The 21,313-nt window shown below is 39.2% G+C and overlaps 1 protein-coding gene across 8 annotated transcripts in view; it reads left to right on the forward strand.

Annotated features, from left to right (window-relative positions):
* Window positions 1-21,313, forward strand: part of HTT (huntingtin) — a 454,323-nt gene that overhangs the window by 2,998 nt on the left and 430,012 nt on the right. For all 8 annotated transcript variants that reach the window (XR_006413521.1, XM_044417924.1, XM_044417925.1 and 5 more), the window contains one exon: window positions 21,094-21,177. Coding sequence is in view for 7 of the 8 variants with exons in the window: in XM_044417924.1 (XP_044273859.1) it covers window positions 21,094-21,177 (84 nt within the window). In the remaining variant the exon portion in view is untranslated. The remainder of the gene's footprint in view (window positions 1-21,093; window positions 21,178-21,313) is intronic.

Below are 21,313 nucleotides of genomic sequence, written 5' to 3' on the forward strand. Positions count from 1 at the left end.
ACGTTGTTGACGCTTATTCATTTTGTGATCTCCAGCAACTCCAAGATTCATTTCATTTGCAGTATTGTGGGGCCCAGTATGCCCCATCTTGTAACAATGCATTTGGTTTCTTTTTCCTAGGTACAGAATTGTCCATTTGTCCAAACTGAATTCCATTCTGTTGTTTTCAACTCAGAACTTGAACTATCGAGACCACCTTGAATCTTGTTTCTGTCTTCCCCCGTAATAGCTATACCACCCAGTTTTGAGTCATCTGCAGATTATATAATTGTTCCCACTACTTCCTCATCAAGGTAATTAATGCAAATGTGGAAGAACACTTGCCCCAGGGCTGAATCCTGAGGTACCCCACTTGTTACCTCCCTCCAGTTTGAGAAAGTGTTCTTACGAGTACTCTTTGAGTCCAGTTCTGTAGCCAACTGCGCATTCACTGATACTTGTTCCATCTAGCCCACTTTTAGCTAGTCTGCTAATCAGGATCTCATGAGGTACTTTGTAAAATGCTTTGTAGAAGTCAAGATATATTAAGAAAATAAGAACTTAAGAAAAGCCAGGCTGGAACAGACCAAAGGTACCTCTAGTTAAGGAGGTAGCACACAGTCAGCAAGGTGGCTAGCCACTGAGTCTCCTCCTTCACATCAATCAGTCCAATCCCTTTTTAAAGCAATCCAGATTGGTGACCGTAAGCACTTCCTATGGCAGCAAATTTCATAGTTTAACTATATGCTGTGTGAAGAAGTACTTCCTTTAAAAAAAGAAGTAATAACAATACAATCTGATACAAAACTACATTAATACCGAGATGGAGAGAGAGGGAGGGAGAGTGAAAGAGAGAGAAACTTTAAGCACAAAAGTATACCCCCACATGCCAACCTTGGCTACATAGTAACTAATTATTCATTTCCCCCTTCTTTACTTCTTCATCTATACTTCCCCTCTTTCAGGACTACCCTCCTTCATCCAGAACTGCATTAAATCATACGAAGGATTGAAACCCTTCCCTGTTAATAATGCATGTTCAATAAACAACCCCCAAATACCATTAAAATTGTTCTTGTTTGCTAACCCTTTTTGCACCTTAATACTGCATGTCAACTTACCATTAGCAGCTATATTCCAGATTTCTTTATATCATTCACTTAATAGGAAATACTGTTTTTCCTTCCAGTTCGTTGCTATTACTAATCTTATGAGTGTTAATAAATTCTTTAATATTCCATTTCTTTTGATAAAATACTGACAATAATGCAAATCCAGGGCCTGCTTCAATATCTAGATTCAATATTTCACTGACTTCCATAAAAACATTTTCTAGAATTGCATAATATTTTTACATTCCCACCACATATGGAAATAGGTACCCACTTTTTGTCCATATCGCCAACGTATATTGGTTTACCTATTACCCCATATAATGTAGTTATACCAGTGTCAGGTACCATTCCGACACTAATTTATAGAAATTTTCCTTAATTCTAATTGCCGTACTTTTAAATATTCTCTTATTCCATATTTTTCCCAGTCTTCCATGTCTATATCACTCTCTCCATTTCCCATGAAATTTTAAGAAGATCATATTGGTCCTCCATCCCTAATAGAATCTTGTAAATCTCACTTAATATTTTGCATAATGCCTTGAGACTCCCTATACAAGGCAATCTCCTAAAATTTGGTAAAAGCTCTACATGTACCATTTTTCTTCAACCATTCTTTAATTTATTGTTCTAATTACATAACATTAAACCAGGTTAATTTTTTTTACTACCACTTTTATCCTTTCCTTATTATCCATTTTCTCCAACCAGTCTTTTAACCTAAAAACTTGCACTTCCTTCAATACTTTTCTCAAACTACCTCTCAAGTTATCTGGACATCCTTCCATTTCTGTAACTGGAATTACAGTGGTGAGATTGTCAGCATAAATCTTATTTGATAGTTATCCCAAATTTGCACCATATTTTTAAGAAGGGGTTTTTTATCTTATTTTCATTTTTCTTGTCATGCTGTGAAAAAATGGTTTAAAAGAGATCCCTTGTTCTGTTGGTGTTCTACTCATAACTTTTCTGGCTGCAAAATAAGGGTATACAGTGGTACCTTGGTTCACGAACTTAATCCGTTCTAGGACTGTGGTCAGAACCCAAATTGGTTGAGAGCCAAGACAAATTTCCCCATAAGGTTCAGTGTAAATAAGGTTAATCCATTCTGTAACTTTTTTTTTTCCCCAGAAAAATTTGAAGCAAACTGATAACAAAAATTGTGGCCACCCCCCCTCGTGCACAAGCACAGCCATCTCCCCCCCCCCAGCACAAGCGCAGTCGCAGCCATAGATGGGCCCGCCCCAGGGGGGGGCTGGGGGGGGAGATGGGTGCACTTGGGGGGGAGACGGTCGTGATCGTGGGTGCGCTGGGGAGGAGATGGAAGTGATCATGCTGGGACGGGGGAGATGACTGAGTTCACGGTTGTGCTCGTGCAGGAAAGATGGGTGAGATCTTGGCCATCTCCTCCCCCAGCACGATCGTGGCCATCCCCCCTCCCGAGCACAACCGTGCTTGTGCTTGTCTTCCATGCATGAGCGCAATTGCGATCGTGGCCATCTCCCCACTCGGGGGGGGGGGGGGAGACGGTGCGATTGTCACTCGATGCGGTGTTTGTGACCTGAGTCAAAATGTTTATGAATTTTTTTTCACGACCCGATTTGGTTGTGAACTGAGGCGTTTGGGTGGTGACCGTGATTGCAGCTGTCTCCTCACCCTCCCAACTGGGGAAATGGCTGCAATTGTGCTGGGGATGCAGCGGGGGGGGGGAGGTGACTGTGATCTTTGTTGTTCTTTGTCACTTTGCTTTGCATTTTTCTGATTAAAAAAAGAGTTACAGAATGAATTAACCTTATTTACATTGAACCTTATGGGGAAATTTAGCTTGGCTCATGACCAGTTTGGGTCACAACCACAGTCCTGGAGTGAATTAAGTTTGTAAGCCAAGGTACCACTGTACATCCAAGCCCACACATTTTAATAAAAACCGAAAGTATCTGTCCTTCTATCATTCAGTACTCTATGGAATTTTATTAAAAAGGGGAATTATCAATCTCTACTGACGAATTTTGAATCACTTTAAATCAATTATAAATCAACTTTTTAAAGAACTTCCTTTTACATCATATTATACTAGATAGTAAAGAATCTCCATTTGTCATTAAATTCTTTAATCAGTCTTATTTTGCCATTACTGCATACTCTACCAACTTATTTCTCCAATCTTCAATTGTTGGGGATTCTGGTGTTTTCCATTTAGAAACAAGTGTAATTCTTGTTGCAGTTATCATATATTTAAATAACCCCAACATAGTCTTTGAAAAGGTCTCTGGCATTATATCCAAAAGCAGATTCTTAGGACTCATAGGAAACTTAGTTTTAAAGTTTTTTTGAATTTCTGCATGTATCAATTCTTTTAATTGTTTCACAAGTCCACACATATGGTAGAAAACCCCATCCACCCTGTTACATTTCCAGCATTTTCCATTATAGTTCTTACCTATTTTTTCTGTATCTTTTGGAATAATATACCATTGGTAAAACATCTTACCAATTTTCTCTTAGTGCTTGGCTAGCTGTGAATTTAACGTCTTTCTTTGATAGAGCACTGACAGGTTATATTTCTTGTCCAAGATTTTGATTTCAAATTGTCGTGCATTTCTTGTCTGGTTGATTTTCTGTGTCATGCTGTAGGAACTGTTTGTAAAGTCTTCCTAAAAAATGACCATTTTCTTGCATAATCAGCTTTTCAAAATCAGTCACATTTCTTAACTTGACCCATAGCTTTAAATGTTTCAGCTTTTAATTGTTAATATATCGTCAGTAAATTAAACTTAATTTAATTTTTAAATTCAATAGTATTTGTGATATCATTTCTTACACTATTTACTAATAATGCTAAAACTACAGTAAACAATATCAAAGAAAGAGGGCATCCTCATCTAGTGCCTCAGCCTAAGGGTATTTTTTCTGTTAAACTGTCGTTAGCTATCACAGTTGCATTTTTTTTTAATATAGTGTATTTATTATGCCATTACATCATGCACCAAATCCTAGTATCTCTATCAACATTTTTTATTGTGGGCCATTCCACACAGTCAAAAGCTTTGAAAGTATCAATTGCTATTACACCAGCTTTTATCCTTCCATAGGATTTCTGTTGCGTCTAATAGTCTTCTTGTCAGGTCCATCTCCCTAGTATAAAACTGCTCTGGTCCACCTAAATGTATTTATCAATAAAATTACTCTATCACTTTGCAGATATTGTTAAAGTGTTTGCATCTTGATTTATTAAGGATATAGATCTGTAAGCCCCAGGATTTAAAAGATCTTTTTTTAGGTTTTGGAATCAGAACTATTGAAGAATATTTTCAGGATGCTGGAATCTTTTCTTCTTCCAGTATGCTATTAAAAAGGAATTTTAATTTTGGTACCCAAACCTTTCTAAAAGCCTTGCAAAATTCCTTTCCTAATCCATCCATTCTGGGAATTTCCCCTACTTTTCAATTATTAATGGCATCTTTTCTAATTATAATGATATCTAATTAATGGTATCTTAACATCTTCTTGTCTAACAGGCTGTTCCATTAGGTTCCCATCCATCTGCTGTAATTTATTCCCAAGAGTAATCAGATTTTGTCCATTGAAAGTTTCCCAGCTGCATATAAGTTTGAATAAAATCTATAAAATATTCCTAACTTCTCTTGGTTAAATTACAATTTTTATCTATTTCATCTCTAACTGTTCATCTCAGATTTTTAGTTCTTTTTTGCTGTGTGGCTTTGGCCAACTACCTTGAATTCTTATTCCTAAATTCAAAATTCTCTTTTTCAATTATATTAAATTTGTGTTCTTTCCATAGCAGTATTTTGCAACTCTTTTTAGCTTGCATTTATGCCAGATTTTTAATATCTCTATCATTTATATATTTCTTTTCCAGATATTTTATTTCAGTTTCCAAATTTTACACATTTAACCATTCATCTTTTTAAATTACTACCCTCTGTAATAATCCACTTGCAACAGCCTTCATTGTGCCCCACACTAAACTTTTTTCACTACCCACCTTATCATTAGTTTCCCATATTTGTTCAATTCTTTGTCCATTTCATCTGTAATTTATTAATGTTGTAAAACTCCTATATCTTTATAGCTTTATAGTTGAAGAACCATATTCAAAATGCAGTGATGTGTTTGAAAGATGGTTGTCAAGAACTTGGACTGAACTCTTTCCGAAGGAGGAAATGACCTGTAGGGTCCCAACTGAGCTCCAAACAGGAGCTGAGCTCAAATCTTAGCTGAGAAAACTTTAATTGCTGTGCATATATGCTGTGCTCGTTCAGAGAAATAAAAGCTATGTAAAGCTGACACTTTTTTTGAGCATTTAAGATAACGTAGTCGGCATGAATTTACGATTGCCCATAGCATGGAAGACAGTCCCCAGATATTTGAAGGATTTTACTTGCTTTATTAAAAGCAAGCGCTATTATTTAATTGCCAAACATTCTTTTTGGGGCACTTGGCAAAAACCACGACTTTGGTTTTAGAATACAGTGGTGCCTCATAAGTGGAATGACTCTTAACTTTGAATGATGCAGAGTTAAGACGTTGGAGTTGAGATAAAATCTCCTCGAAGTTCAAATGATAACTTTTAAATTCCATGTGGTTCCTGGGATTTGCCCAAAAGGCTGGAATGTGCATCAGTTGTTGTGTATGTTAAGCAACAATTGCCTATGTTATGTTTCTGGTGTGGCCTAACACCTGTTTCAAGTTGAGGTTCCCAGGCCTTTAGGCAGTCCAAACCTCTTTCTTGTCTCTGAGCGGCATTTGGCTTTTTAGTCTTTGAAGTTTCTGAATGCTGTAGTACTTTGGCAAGGAGCAGGGTGGAGGAATTTGGATCTATCCTTGGGGACTCTGTGTTGCTGGTCTGCATTTCTAGATTCCATAGTTCCAAGAAGGGGGTTGCAGTACCAGCAGATCTTTTCTTAGAATGATGGCAGTTATCTTGGGTAGTTGGTAGAATTAGATCAGTTAGTGTCCTGGCTACTTTATGTGTTGCCGCTAAGATTTCTCTCAATTCATCCAGTTTTTTAATATTATCAGCTTGCTCTGAATCTGGCAGGGCACTAAAAGAGTTAATCAGAATAATTTCCAGAAGGTCATCTGTACACTGTCTTGCTTTACGTAGTTTGGACTTTTTGCCAGGACATTCATCTCTCAGGGCCAGAGCTGAGAATGTGTCCTTGAGGTAATCTAGAGTTGGGTAGTCACATTTATTTTTTAAAGTAATAGTATTCTTGAGGTGGGAATGAATTAAGAGAGGACTGAGTTCCTCTAAGCAGAAAACCCTTCTTTAAAAATTTAAAAAGTATGCAGAAAAGACCTCAAAAGACAACTTACTGGGAATTATGGGTTGCCTAAATTTAAGTGAAATTTGTTCTTGGCCTGTGCTAGAACGATCTGCTCATCCTGTTCTAAATAAATCAGCTGCTTTTTGCAGTGTAATAACTGGCTTGAAGACAATTGCTTTTTCTGATCTCCATCATCTTCTGTTTGATCTATTATTTAATATTTGCAAGGTGATTTGTTTGGTCTGTAAATAGTATTTACAATTAGGAGTCTTTCCTCCTTGATTACATGTCCACTGGAGGTTGGTTTCTCCCCATTCCCACGGGAATAATAACAGCTCTTTCTGCCTGTTGCTCTCTCTTTCCCTTAGTGTAGAGGTAAGGTTGCCCATGGTTTTTCCGCTATCTGCTTTTGTGGCACACTTTGTGCAGGGAATTAATAGTTTTCAGAGTTGTCATTTGGTTGCTTTCTGATATGCTTTATAAAGACCTCTTTTAAAGAATTCACTTTGGTTTTAACTGTGCAAAACAGATTGAAGATAGAACTGTTTGCACTGTCAGAAGATTTTGTCTGTGTAGAAAGTCAGTTACATTTTCATTCTTCATGTTTGCCAAGAGTTCTCTTCCAATGAAGAGGAGAAAGCTGTTGACTCTTGCTCTCTGCTTGTAAATCCCACTCTAGAACATCATTTCCCTTGGAGGGATTTGAGGGAGAAGGAATACTTAGTTGGCTGGTTGCTCATTAAGTAATTGTCAACTTCGAGCTGCTTTGTTGGCTTAGAACTGGCTCGTATTCCAAAATTTGTACCATGGCTCCTTCTTCTTCTACCACTCATTTGTCGGCATTCTTTTGGATTTTATATTGTTCCTAAGCCTCCCACCAATCCACCAGATGACCCTGAGTACAACTATTATGGGTGAGGGAGAGAAATGTCTCATTTTTTCTACACCATGCATTATTTTAAACATGTCTATCGGTCTCTCCTTGCTTGTGTTTTTTCAGAGATGAACTATGCAGCAACTGTTCATAGAGGAAATGCTCCAGTCCCCAGTAATTTTTGTTATCCTTTCAAGTACTCTGTTCAACTGAATTTTTTTTCAGGTGATCAGAATTGAATGCAATAATCCAACAGCATTCCTTGCAGTAGCACCAAGATTTTATATGGTTGACTAGTCCATATTTTGTCCAGGTATTTTCTGATATACCGAAACTGTCTTACTTCCCATATTACTATCATATTTTTATCAATAATGTTTTTATAAATAGATGAAATTAATCCTTTTTTCTTTTTCTTATCCTTTTCTATGCAGTTGTTTTCTGTTAATGGTCTATTTGGGCTTGACCCAAAACAGCTGAATTACAACATTTCTTATCTGAAATAATTGAAATCAATTAGTATTTGTGAATTTTTTTCTTGTAACTGTTGGACTGTAATTGATTTCCCTTGTATAAATAAGTCTCTTAATTCTGTAAATTTATTTATTTATTTATATCGTTTATAACCCTCTCCTTTTGCATCCCCTTTCCCTTCCTATACTTGAAATATATGTATTTCTCTTGGAGTTTAAATTCAGGGTGGTCTATTATAGGACACAAGGGGATATAGGGGGAGAAAAGATTTTCATATGCCTGCATCATGTTAATACCTAATACGGTTATTTTTAATTTATTCCATTTTTATTTTTTTCTTTATAGATATATGTTCACTTTTATACTTCCTGTGCACTAGTTGTCTTATGTTTTTTGTTAACCAAATCCCCAAATACTTAGAACTAGTATATAACAGAGATATAAGTTTGACATTTTCTTAATTTTCTTTTGTTTCTTAATTTTCTTTTGTTCTACAATACTATAGGAATATTTATACACCGTTCCTTAGATTTTTGGTAGTGTATTTTTAGTTCTGTGTAATACCTAATTTTTTCTAGTATTCGTTTCAATAACTCTAAACTTTCCAATGGGTTTTCCAAAAGTAAAAGCATATTGTCTGCACATAAATTGATTTTATGTTGTCTATTTTTAAATATTACTTCTGCAGTGGTATCATTTTTCTCTAATATAAGCCACAAGTGTTTTAATCACCAAAACAAACATTAAAGGAAACAAAGGGTCTCCTTGTTTTGTTCCTCTTTGTAATTCAAAATTTTCAGAGTCTATACCATTTATCGTTACTGTGGCCTTTGCACCTTCATAATACATTCCTTAACATGTTAATAAATTTTCCACCCATGTTCATTTTCTCCAACAAATTAAACATATACTCCCATTTCAAGTGATCAAAAGCTTTAAGAGCATCTAATGAAAGTATTGCCACTTTCCCCTTTTTTCTGTCACCATATGTATAATATTTAGTGCCCTACAAATTGCATCTGACATTTTGCCTTCCTGGCATAAACCCATATTGATCACTGTGAATATAATTTGTAATAAAGCTGTTCAGTCTTTGTGCCAAAATAGAAGAAAAAAATTGATTTTGATTTTGTAATGTTATTGGTCTGTCTGTGGTGGGAAGTGTAATGTCTTTTTCAGGATTTGGAATAGCTATAATTCTTGGTATTTTCAACTATTCTGGTCCTTTTTATCAGGAAATATTGAATTATATATTCAATTATATATTGAAAAGATGTGCAGTTGTGTCTTCCCATAATTTATAAAAGTCTGCTGTGAAACCATTGCATTCTGGTGACTTCCCTTTTTAAAGTCTTTAAATAGTAGTTATTATCTCTGAAAGTGTTATTGGTGAGTTAGGTTCATTTTAGTCACACAAGCCAGGATGCGAAACCATAGTTCATTATAATTCTTCATCATGGTCTGTGTTCATTATGCATATGAGTACTGTGCCTGCGCAGTGTCTCGTTCTGGAAGATTTCTCTAGACTAGAACTTTTGCGGGAGCCCCACCCCCTTCCCCCCTATATAAATAGGTGGGCTTTCACCATTCTGTCAGTTTGCTTTTGACCACTGTTTGCCAGTGCATCAGGATCTCTAGTGTGTGTTGCCTTTTTTTTCACACTTCGATCATACTTTTCTGAACTCTCCTTAAACTTTTCTGTTTAATCCCTACTTCTATTTTCAGTGGTACCTCAGCTTACGGATGCCTCAGTTCATGACAAAATTGGGTGACGAACAGAAATGTCATAAAAATTTTGCCACAGGTCATGAACTCAGCATCGGCTGACGATCATGATCACGCAATCGCACTCGTGCTTGGAATGGGGGGAGATGGCCGCAATCGTACTTGGGGGAGGGAGATGGCTGCAATTGTGCACGTCTTCCCTGCAGGAACGTGACTGCAGTCACTCCCATCTCCTCCCAGTGTGTCCGCGATCGCACCCATCTCCCTCCAGCATGCCCGCTATTGCGCCCACCTTCCCCCCAGCGCGCTCGCCATGATTGCTGGGTGGGGGGAAGGTGGCCACGATCTTTGTTGTTCTTTGTCACTTTGCTTCAAATTTTTGTGAGTAAAAAAAAAAAAAAAGTAGTTACAGAACAGATTAACCTTATTTACATTGAACCTTATGGGGAAATTTGACTTGGCACACGTCCAATTTGGGTCATGACTAGATTAAGTTCTTGAGCCAAAGTACCACTGTACTTTTAAAAACTGTTTCCTTCTTACCCTCTCCTTTCCCTCGCAACTGCTAAACCTTTCACTCCCCATAAAAATAATAAAAGAAAACAACAAACTTCTATTTTCAAATTCTCTCTATATTTTTCCTTAATCTCCTCCCAATGTCATTTCGGAAACTGGCCTTTTAAAAGGTTCAAATGACCTCTTAGATGGGCATTCTGTTCTGCCTTGTCAAGGAACATTGAGTGGACAAGTGCCAGCACTACCAAACATTCACTGAACTGGCATGTAGAATGTAGAAATAGATCTGGGAGGCTCTGGATGGAGATGTGGGAGTGGGCTTCATGCGCGATGAGAGGTGTCCTTGGAGAAGGAGGTCTGTCTGCTTCAACCTTGAAAGAGGCCTCAAGGGAGCATCCATCCACTGACACCTCCACTTAAACTAACCTCCCTGCTAATCATGGGCATCAGAGGACACGAGGAAGGAGAAATGCAAGCATCTCCAATCCAAGGTGTCGGAACTGAAGAAAGGGACCAAGAAGACCCTTCAGTGTTCTGAACGTCACCATACTACAGTTTCAGAATGGAGAAAGTTTCTATCCAAAGAGCCACTACCGTAACCCTTTGGAACTGACTTTTCCATCTTGTGAGACTCTGATCCAACCAGTACCGAGCCAGGCCTCTCCAGACCACTCCCTGGTCCAAGAGACTCAGTGTCGTTCATCCACACTGATGTTGTCTGAGCACAGTCTGCAAATGGAAAGACCATCTCTGGCATCATTCTCAGATGGGTGAAATCAGAGAATCTCTTACTCCTTCTCAGTCAAGATCTTCATCTCGCTGACAGGATCTGCCAGATGCCATTCCTTTGACTCCGTGCTTGTCCTACAGTCCACTGTGACATGGACATCAGAGATGGTCCATGGAACCATCTCCAATTTCTTTGCATCAATCACTCACAGCCATAGATCCACTCCAGCAACCATACCGTGGATGACCCTATTGGTACCCACCTTCAGGACAATATTACCCTGAGTATCCTTGGGACCCGATGGCAGATCCTCACTGGTATGGCTGGGTGGCTTCACCTTTGACCGCTCACTGTCATTGGTCACCATCAAGACCCATCGGTTGATAAGAGCAGGAACCCAGCACGTCTCAATGGGAATGGCGTGAAAAATCTCCGTATTCTGGCATTGATTCTACAGACATGGACTATGTGGACTCTTGACACCTCTGAGGTTGCCAAACCAGTCTCCAAATCCCTACACAAAGTAATTTCTGCTAAGGGTCAAGGATCTCCAGGAGAAAGTCTGGGGCACTTCAGAATAGGTCCTTTGTATGGCAAAGTCTCTTGGCATCCAGGTCCAACAATCTACCAAGCAGACTGAGGATATAGTCTACGACCTCATCCACTTGGAGTACGCTGTTCCAATAGCCATTCATTTATACCAGCCCTATCGGAGGTTATGAAAGAGCCTTGGGAGATCTCTAACCACCTTCAGCTGACATCCTTCTCGAAGGGATTTAGAGTCCAGGAGCAGAATATTTCCTTTTTGCTCCATCATCCTTGCCTGAACTTCATGATTGCGGAGTTGACTCAACGAAGGCAACAACATGTCCATACTGCACTGATGGACAGGGAAGTTTGACATCTGGATGCCTCGTGTTGCATCTACTCAGTGAGGGGCCTGGGCCTTCGCATACTGAATTATGAGGTGATGATGGGGAGGTATCAGGCCTTATGACAGAAGATGGAGACTCTGGCAGCATTTTTCCCAGACCACCTCTTGGATCAGCCCATTACCTACTCTGATGGAAGTGATCACTTTACTAGCAAAAGGGGCCACCTGCCCAGTGCACTGGTCTGATCTTACACATGGCTTCTACTCTCAGTATTTTACATTACTGAAGGATGGTGGTTGGCAGCCAATACTACACCTAAGAGTAAACTGATACATTGCCTGTAAGAAATTTTGTATGGTTTCTCTTCAATTTATAATGCCACTACTAAAGGAAGGGGACTGGTTTACCTCCATTGATTTTGAAGGACGCTTATTTTCACATTGCCATTCAGTCTAACTACCGACACTTTCTACATTTTAAGATTGGAATGGAGACTAACAAATTTACAGTGTTGCCATTCGGACTCTCCACTGCTCTGAGAGTGTTCACTAAATGTATGACACCAGTGTGTGCCCATTCAAGACTCAGAGGCATACACATTTGTCCTTACTTTTGATGACTAGATGATTGTGGCAGATTCCAAAGGATCCCTGACTCCATAAATGACACTTGTCATGCTTTGGAGAATTTGGGCTTATGTAGAAAAATCTGTTCTCATTCCCGTGTAGACCATTCTCTATAACAAAGCGGTGCTGTACTCTCAATCGTCTTGGAATTATCTGCCCAAAGACTGCATGGACTATCTAGTGCACTTGGCATCATCAATCAGGTCCAACCTGAGAGTGTCTGCATGATGAATCCAACAGTTACTTAGACATATAGCATTGATCATGTCTATGGTGCAGTTCACCAAACTGCATGTACGACCATTGCAGTTATGATTCCTAAAGTTCTTCCATCCAGAACACCACTCTCCAAGAAAGCAACTCTCTGTTCCAATCCTGACTCACTTGAAAAACCCATCTGTCTCAGGGCTTGCCATTCCAGCTGGTGGAACTGACAGTCCTCATTAAGCACAAATGCTTTTGCTCACAGGCTGGGGCGCCCACTCCAAAGGACTCATGACCCGGGGAGTGTGATGTGTTCTGGAACAGAGAAGACACATCGACTATTTGGAACTGTTGGCAATTTTCAAAGAACTCTGATAGCCTTTCAAAGCTTTCTCTCTAGCAACCGTGTCCAGGTTGTTTTGGACAACAACACAGTGATGTTTTATATCAACAAACGGGATGAAATTGTCATCCCTTACACATCTGGCTATCAAAATTTGGGATTGGTGAATCAATCGCAGCATTACTCTCGTAATACCACCACAGAGTCTTTGGGCTGCTCGGTACACCAGACACAGAAATGGGATCTTCATCCAACGAGTTCTGAGGGACATTTTCAAAATTTGGGGCTGGCTGACAATGGACCTTTTTTCTTCAGAGAGGAATGCAAGGATTACTGTTCGAGAGCAGGAATCGGGCATTATTTGAAAGGGGATGTCTTCTGCATATGATAGAATGGTGCATTCTTTTATGCCTTCCCACCATTCCCCTTGATCATAAGAACCATCAAAAAGATGAGAACCAATCATAGTCAAGCCATCTTGGTCACCCCATGGTGGCCGAGACAACTGTGGTTCCTGTCACTTCTGCACCTGTTCAACAATATTTGCATTATCTCCAAATTGGTCGTAGCCAAGGTTAATTTGTTCTGCAACTACTTTTTTTACTCACAAAAAATTGAAGCAAAGTGACAAAGAACAACAAAGATCACGGCCATCTCCCCCCCCAGCGATCATGTGGGGGAGTGGGGGAGATGGGTGCAGGCACATGGGGGGAGGTGGGTGCGCTCAGGTAGGGAACACAGGTGCAATCATGGCCATCTCCCCCCCCAGCCCTACCCTGGCCCCCTCCCCCCCCCCCCCCCAGCATGACTGTGATCGCGCCTGTGCAGGGAAGGCGGACGCACTCGCGATTGTCACCCGATGCAGAGTTTGAGACTTGTGGCAAAATTTTTCAGAAATTTCTGTTTGTGACCTGATTTGGTCGTGAACTGAGGCATTCATGAGCCAAGGTGCCACTGTACATATAGTAGACTTTTGCCTTTGACTTTAATGTTTAGGAAGCTAGCAGACCAAATACACTCATTGCAAACGTCGGTTTCAAGAGGAACTGACAAAATGGCGGGAGCCTGCTTCTTATATGGGGAGGGAGGAGAGTGGGCTCTGTGGAAAGTTCTAAGCTAGAGAAATCTTCCTAGGGCACAGCACCCCATATGTGTGAATGCACAGATGCCTGCTTGAAGAACAACAGTTACACGTAGTTACTGCATTTCTAATCAAGCCTTCCTTCTACTTCTTATATGTATCCTTTTTGTTGTCGTTGTTTTAACATCAACTTGAGGCTTTCTGTGGAATCACATTTGCTTCTTCTCTTATCTTCTATTTCTTGATTTTGTTGGAGTTGTTTGTAATTGTATTTTTAACATTTTCTTTTTTTAAAATCTTCCACCCATTACTGGATCCTTTTTTCCTTAGGGTTGCTTGCCACAGCACCTTAGTTATCATTGTCCTGGGTTTATTGCAGTTTGCTTTCCCACAATCCAGGTTACTTTTCCTGACGCTATGTGTGCAATCCTAAGTTTTCTGTCATATACTTTTAGGACCTTGTCCCTTCTTCTATCTTCTATAAAGGCTCTTTTTAAATTTCAAGTTTTTTTTAAGTATATTGTGTAGCCACATTGATTTTTACTGTTGTTTTACTTGTATTTTGCTTATTTTTGATCAGTTAACCATTTGTACCTTAAGCTGGCTTTCACATCCTCCTTGAATGATCAGCTTACAGAATGTTGGCTTAAAGTATTCAGTTTCTTAATAATTTTCCCATCAGAATCCTTAGGTACTGTAACCTACAATAGTTGCTCTTGAGTTCCTTCTTCAGCATGGGAATAAATGGCAATGGAGCTCCAAGGTGATTGTGAAACATTAATTTGCATGTTTTTGAATCTCCGAAACAGTGGAGTGAACCTCATAGTTGTAGAATATTTAATCTTTAATACTCAAACAAGGAAATACAGTTTTATATTTCATAGTGTAAAGGTGTTTAATATGGTATTGATTATGAAAAGTAGATTATTCCGTAGTCGGGCAATAGGTTTTTTTATGCATCCCACTTCTGGTAATCAGAAAAAAAATCTAAAAGCAACAGTAGTCTGATTTTCTGGGTAGACCATCAGATTCTCATTTTATTGTTGTATTCCATGACTCCTTTATTCCCACCTTTTTTTTCTTGTAGAGTGACTTACAAGAATCTGTTTCTTTCCCTTTTCCTTCACAGGAGCAACCCTGTGTAGGAGATTAGGCTGAAAGGCAGTGACTGGCCCAAGGGCAGGATTGGGCTTCACTGATGAAATGGGATGAGAAACCAGATCTGCTGAGTTCTGTTACAGATGTACTGTGTTCTAACCACTACACCACACTGGCCTTCATTCAGTGTTATTTATTAATTAGTTAGCTGGGAGGATCCTTCTGTAGCAGTAATGCACTTTCAAGAAGAGGCAGGGGACAGGTTCACATAGAACAAGTCTTTTGGGTTAATAACCCATACATTGTGTTCTCTTTTTCTCAGGGGTTGCAATATGCCTCACAGACAAAGGGCACATCGTGAGTCTGGATCCCCACACATTTTCCCTTCATCCTTCTGTGGGCATCTCAGGAGGCACTGCAGGACCATGGAGATTTTCACCATAATAATGAGACTGTTTTGGCTATGGCTTGCCTTAAAAAAAGGTGTTGGTTTCATAAACACAGCTGTCAGGCCTTCTTTTAAAATCCCAATGGACCCCCCCCCCTTTAAAAAACCTCAGTGAGACCCTTTGCTCAAAAACTGTACTTTTTCATTTTTTGCCTCAAACTAAATTTGTATTTGCCAAAGTGGAGCAGATAGGGTAAAAATTGGTACCCTTGGGTAGCTACCAACCTGGGTGGCTTGTGGGAAATGAAAACCAGCAGTCCTCACCCCCTCCATTGCCCAGTACAGGTTGCATGTGAGTATTCCCCCCTCATGCACCTGCCTTGCAAATTTCATTTTCATGTCAAATTTGACAGCTTCGTATCAGGTAGTGTCTGACATAGCTGTTGTCATTTTATAGAAAAGAGTTATTTCCACCTTCTCTAGTGCAATCTCTTGGAGTTTGGGGGAGATCTGTTATTTCTAGTTGCCCATCAATTCTGCAAGTGCTGTTGCTGCTAGCAGTGGGGGAATCAGCAAAACTTGAGGGGGGATCCTTATGATATTAAAAGGACTTTCGGTGTTTTCTTTTTAAATACCTACAACCCCCATGAGGATTCCTCCTAAAATTTGATGGCAAAATGGAAGGGACAAACTGAATCTATAATCTGAAATTCTCCAGAGATCCTGCTTGGAATCAGGGAAGAATTGAGGTGTTATCCCATAAAACACTATTTTTAGCTTAGTCTTTGCTGTTTCTTGGGTCATTTTGTGGCTCTGGGCTTTCTACACTTAGAAAAGTGAGAGCAGGTCAGGTCTACATGAGCCCACTTTCAAAATGCAAAGTTTCTATTACAAAGGATGCTTCCCACCAGTCTCCTACCCCTAGCTTTCTCAAGCATTTGCAAACTGAGTTTTGCAAGGTACCAAAATATTGCTTTTCATACATTTTATGTCTCTGAGCAAATGTGTCATGCAAATCCTGTCACTGTCTTTGACATTTTTGCAGAACTCTAGAAAGTTAGTGAGACAAGGCTTTGTGGAAGCCATGTTGATTCTTTTTAGGCAGGACTTGTTCTGTGTCCTTGCTAATTTTATCTTTTAGAACACTTTTAACCAGTTTACCTGGAACAGACCTTAGACTGACTGGCCAGTAATTTCCAGGTCTCCTCCCCTGTCCCTGCCACCTATCTCTTTTTAAAAATTTATGTTACACTGACTTATTTCCCAGTTTTCTAGTACAGAGATGGACCTTAGACACATGTTACATATTTTTTTTAAAATATTGGCAATTCCATATTTGAGCTCTTTAAGAGCAATATGATGGATACCATCTGGGCCTGGTGATTTATTAGCACTCAGTTTATCAGTAAGGTTGAGAATTTCATCTTTTGTAATCAGTGTTTTTCTCAGGTCCTCTGACTGCATTGTAGTACAAAGCTATCTATATCAGGGGTCTCAAACTCGCGGCCCGCGGGCCAGTTGCCGGGATGGGTGGGGCATGGGGGAGGGGCCCTGCAGCCTTCAAAGCACCGGTGGCGCCTGGGCCGGCCGTGGGATGAGCGGCCCACCACCACCGTGGTGGTGGAATACTTGATACGGCCCAGCCTCACCCAGACTCTATTTCCAGTGGCCCCCAGGTAAGTTGAGTTTGAGACCCCTGATCTATATGGTGTTTGTCAGTCACAAACTAGGTTAGGCAATTTACCATGCTGTATAAACACCTATCACAAACCAAGTAGTCTATGTAACTAATGATTGAATCTCCCACTACCCCCTTGAGGCACATCCTTTGTGCCAGAGATTATTTTTCCATTTTCCTAGGACTTGGGACACTTCTAAAGGGCCATTCTATTTTTCGAGTTGATGCTCTGTTCTCCATTAGAACTGAGGAGTAGTCGCCCAGGGACTGGGAATATTGTTAGTTCCCTGAAGGTCTTGTTGATAAATCTTTCTGCTTCTCTTAGCTTCTCCAGGTCAGAATCAGGAGCTCATTACACTGGGTACACACCCATGATTTATGTACAGCTGGCAGATGGGGCATTCAGCTCAGTTCACTGGATAGTCCACACATCCCTGCTGGATTTGTTGTTGTTGTTGCTATTACTTGGTTTGTTCCTCAGGAAAGCTAAGTTTCCCCTTTGGGAAACTAGGAAATTTATGTATAATTAATATTTACAGTTATTTTTTCAGAGTTACTTAAGATGAAAGTGGAAGGAAGAGTTACACGCTTTGGACTTTGGTTACTCAACATACATTGTTGATTAATGGGAGTTGATGCTCAAGAGCTGACTCCCTCAGAAGCCTCCTTATGCAGTTCTAGCTAGCTAGGCCCTCCTGCTGCTGTTGCTGCTGCAGCAACAGCTTTAGCCAATCTTATTAGAAGATCTTGTTTGAAAGACAAATAAGGCTGTGCCTGAATTATTGGTGAGTACATGTTTCCATTGGGAAGACTGTTGGACAGTTGAGTCCATTGGAATGTAGAATTACTATTTAAGGGAGCAACAATATTCAATGAATCTTTGAAGAGTACAACAGACAGTGTTCAGTGAATTGTTAGAGGGGACAACAGAGTGTAGGTGACTTGGGAGGGTTATGATTTGCTAGTTCTGAGTTCTTTTTGTGTATTTTTCAAGCTAACGTTACCTTTTACATTGGTGTATAATCGACCATTCCACTGTTCAGGCCTGCATAATAGCTTTTGTCTGTGCAGAATATATATGCATTGTTTTTATTTCCCCTTTCTAAGCTTGGATTTAGTTTAGCTATTTACTGGAGGTATATTGCATTGCATTGCAAAGCAAATTATTTAATTTACTACTCAGCTGATTCAGATCATTCTTGAGACATATTAACAAGTCCACTTCATTTTCTCCAAATAAATAGTGTTCATTATAAGGTTTCATTTTAGCAACTAGGACTTGCATCTTCTTCCACTGCTTATACTTGGCATATTTCCTTTTTCCCAGGGAAGAAATTTCTTCAAAATCATCCCAGATAGGATTGACACCCGCAAGAAATGTGCGGCAAATGTGTGGGGATATAGGAATCTGAATTCTTGACTGTAGTATGATGTCTTCCTTTTTTTCTTGCTGAAAGACAGGCCAGACATGTTTAGCTCCCAGTCTAGAAGCAAACACCTCCTCCTATTAGGATGCTTTTTCTTTCATTGTCAGTTTGAGCTGGGATTCTCATTTACATATCTACCATTTCTCCTGATCTGCACTGAATAAGTTTGGAGGCTTCTACTGATCACCACAGGGTTATGCCTTTGGTCAGAGAAACAGAAACAGAAAGACCAATATTTTCAAGAAGCAAGAATTAAGCTAAACAGATGTTTACTTGAGATACATGAAAAGCTGAAATGACTGCTCATTTTTGTAGATAATTCAGTTTCTTGAGTATGATGGAGTCAATAATTCATTTTTATGAGACTGTAAATACAGGTGAAGTATTTCTGTGGTAAGATTAAATTTTAACTTGTTTTAAGAAGAAGTTAGAATTTTGATGATTTCTTAAAAAATAAAAGTCATTCATTTTATCCACCTTGTTTGTAGATGATCAGGTTGGAGAAGGCTGACCTAAAGAAACAAAGGGCTTTTAAATTTGTAAGGCATACTAAAAAAATAAAGTATATTTTCCAATGTTTCCCAAACATTTTTGGTTCACAAAACAAAACAAAAAGGCTGGTTTCCGCCACCCAAGCTTTTGTCTTTCAAAATGTCTGGAAATGTTATATATTTATTGGGAGTTGTAGAATTTTTCTTTCTGAACATCATAGAATTGTATCCCTAGGAAATAAAATGTTTCTTTTACTTTAATAGATTGAGAGTGACCTTGTTCATGCATCTTTGCAGCCCAGTTTTTAAGCAAAGACTGGGTAGCTGTAAATGAGCAGGAGCCAGGTGCCAGCACAATTGTTTTTTTCTACTTCATGCACAACAGTGCACATTTTAACAAACATGGTTATTGGAGTGTGTGAACCAGGTCATTGACTGAATTTAATATACTTGGTTACCATTTGTAATAGGCAGGGAAGTCTAAGGTGAAGTTCAAGTGATTGGAGAAGCAAAGAAGCAAAAGAACCCATGGTGGGTTCTTTTTCTGCCCTGTGTGTGCCAGTCTATGATTACCTGTGCTATCAGAACCCAGAATTTATTAACAGGCCATGGGTTGCAGGGTACTTTGGAAGTAATCTCTGCTGCCTACCTTGCCAGGTTTGGATGAAAAGGCAACCTGTCCATGGTGGAGTTATTGTAGTTATAGTGCAGTGCATGCCCATGGCTTCTTTTCCTTTCCTGATTGTGCAAACCCAATCATCTTACCAAGAATCATTACCTTTTCCTTTGTGCCAGATTTCTTTGAATTAAACCTCAGTCTAGTTCTCACAGACAAGAACAGTTGCTGTATGTCAGGCTTCCTCTGTTTCCAACACCTTGCTTTTTTGTGGCTAGAAGGATGATACAATATATTTGCTGAAATTCATTCTGATCAGACAAAAAATATGAAACTAAATATAAACTAAAAACAACCTTGGTTTGGTAATAAAAATAGCATATTTGGCATATTCTATTTTTAAAAGTCTTGTTTATTCAAATGATAAATGTTCTTGCATTTGTTGTATTTTTAAATTTACTGATAATGTTATTAGAAAACCATGTTATACATTATAGATTTTTGTCCATAAAGTACTGAAGGAACTTTATATCTGTAAAGTGCTACTTTCACCCCTTATTTTCCCCATAAAATTCTATCTTTCTGTCCTGTTTTCTTCCTCATTACTCAGAGATTCCAGAAATGTTACAACTTCACTCCTTTACACTATATTTCTGCTTCATTCTGAGCCTCCTAGATTTCTTGTGTATTGAGTGTGTTTGCTTGCTCATGTATGACTTTTATTTCCTAACTTTCTTAGGCTTATTTTGCCAGAAAGTGCTGTAAGCATGCCTAGTTCTGCAGATTCAGCCTTCTACATTGATAAGGGACATTCCATGCTAGTGTATATGCAGATATATTACATTTGAATAGTGAGATCTCTAATGTGGTGCCTGTGATACTTGGTGCTTGCCAGGCTGCCTGCCGATTTTTATTTTATTTCCTATTTTTTTCTTAATTAAAAATAACAATAGGAAGACTGTCGTGCTGGAAAACAAGTCTGCTTTCAACTTCAATCTTCATTTAGGTTCAAAATGTGATGTTGTGTTTTGGACCTCCGATCCTGCCTCTATCTCATACTCAGGTTCTTGGACAAATTATTGAAGTCTCACTTGTTTGCCTAATGAGTGTTTTATCACTGGGTGTTTTACCATGGGAGCCATTTTGCGAGAGAATGCACAACACTAAAAAATGTGCTTACTGACCCAAAATAGGGAAACATAGAAACAGAGCGAGTCAGAAGGGGTCTCCCGGGCCATCTAGTCCGACCCCCGGCTCCAGCCAGCTCTGCTCACAACATGCCTACCATGTGCATGTCAAAGTCTTCTTTCATTGGAGAGTCCTTCTAGTACTTTTGTCCACACTGAGCTTTGTTCAGAGAAGTCAGCCTCACTTCGCACCCTTGGTCGGGAGGTTCAAAATGCGAGGGCTTCCTGAGGAAATCAGAGAAGACCTCTCAGTGGGCATCTTCTACCAGTGAAGTTACTTAGGAGCAGTAAAGGTTTTGTTTTTGGAAAAAAAAGTGTATTTAAACTGTTGAGAATCTTAATCTGTAAGTGTAAAAATACTGTTTTTTATTTTAGAAAGAGAGAACTTTCTACCACCAAGAAAGATCGTGTGAATCATTGCCTAATAATATGTGAAAATATAGTCGCTCAGTCTTTAAGGTAAGTATATTTGAAATGTTATTTCAAATACTATGTTATTTTTAGTGAATGAGTAATGAAAATATTTTCTCTTGTTTTAGTGATTCAGCATGCTTTATAAGAAGGTCAAACAGGCTACCTGTAGACTCACATTTAA

Source organism: Varanus komodoensis, unplaced genomic scaffold (assembly GCF_004798865.1).
Source record: "Varanus komodoensis strain SLA01 unplaced genomic scaffold, ASM479886v1 scaffold9, whole genome shotgun sequence".
Lineage (NCBI taxonomy): Eukaryota > Metazoa > Chordata > Lepidosauria > Squamata > Varanidae > Varanus > Varanus komodoensis.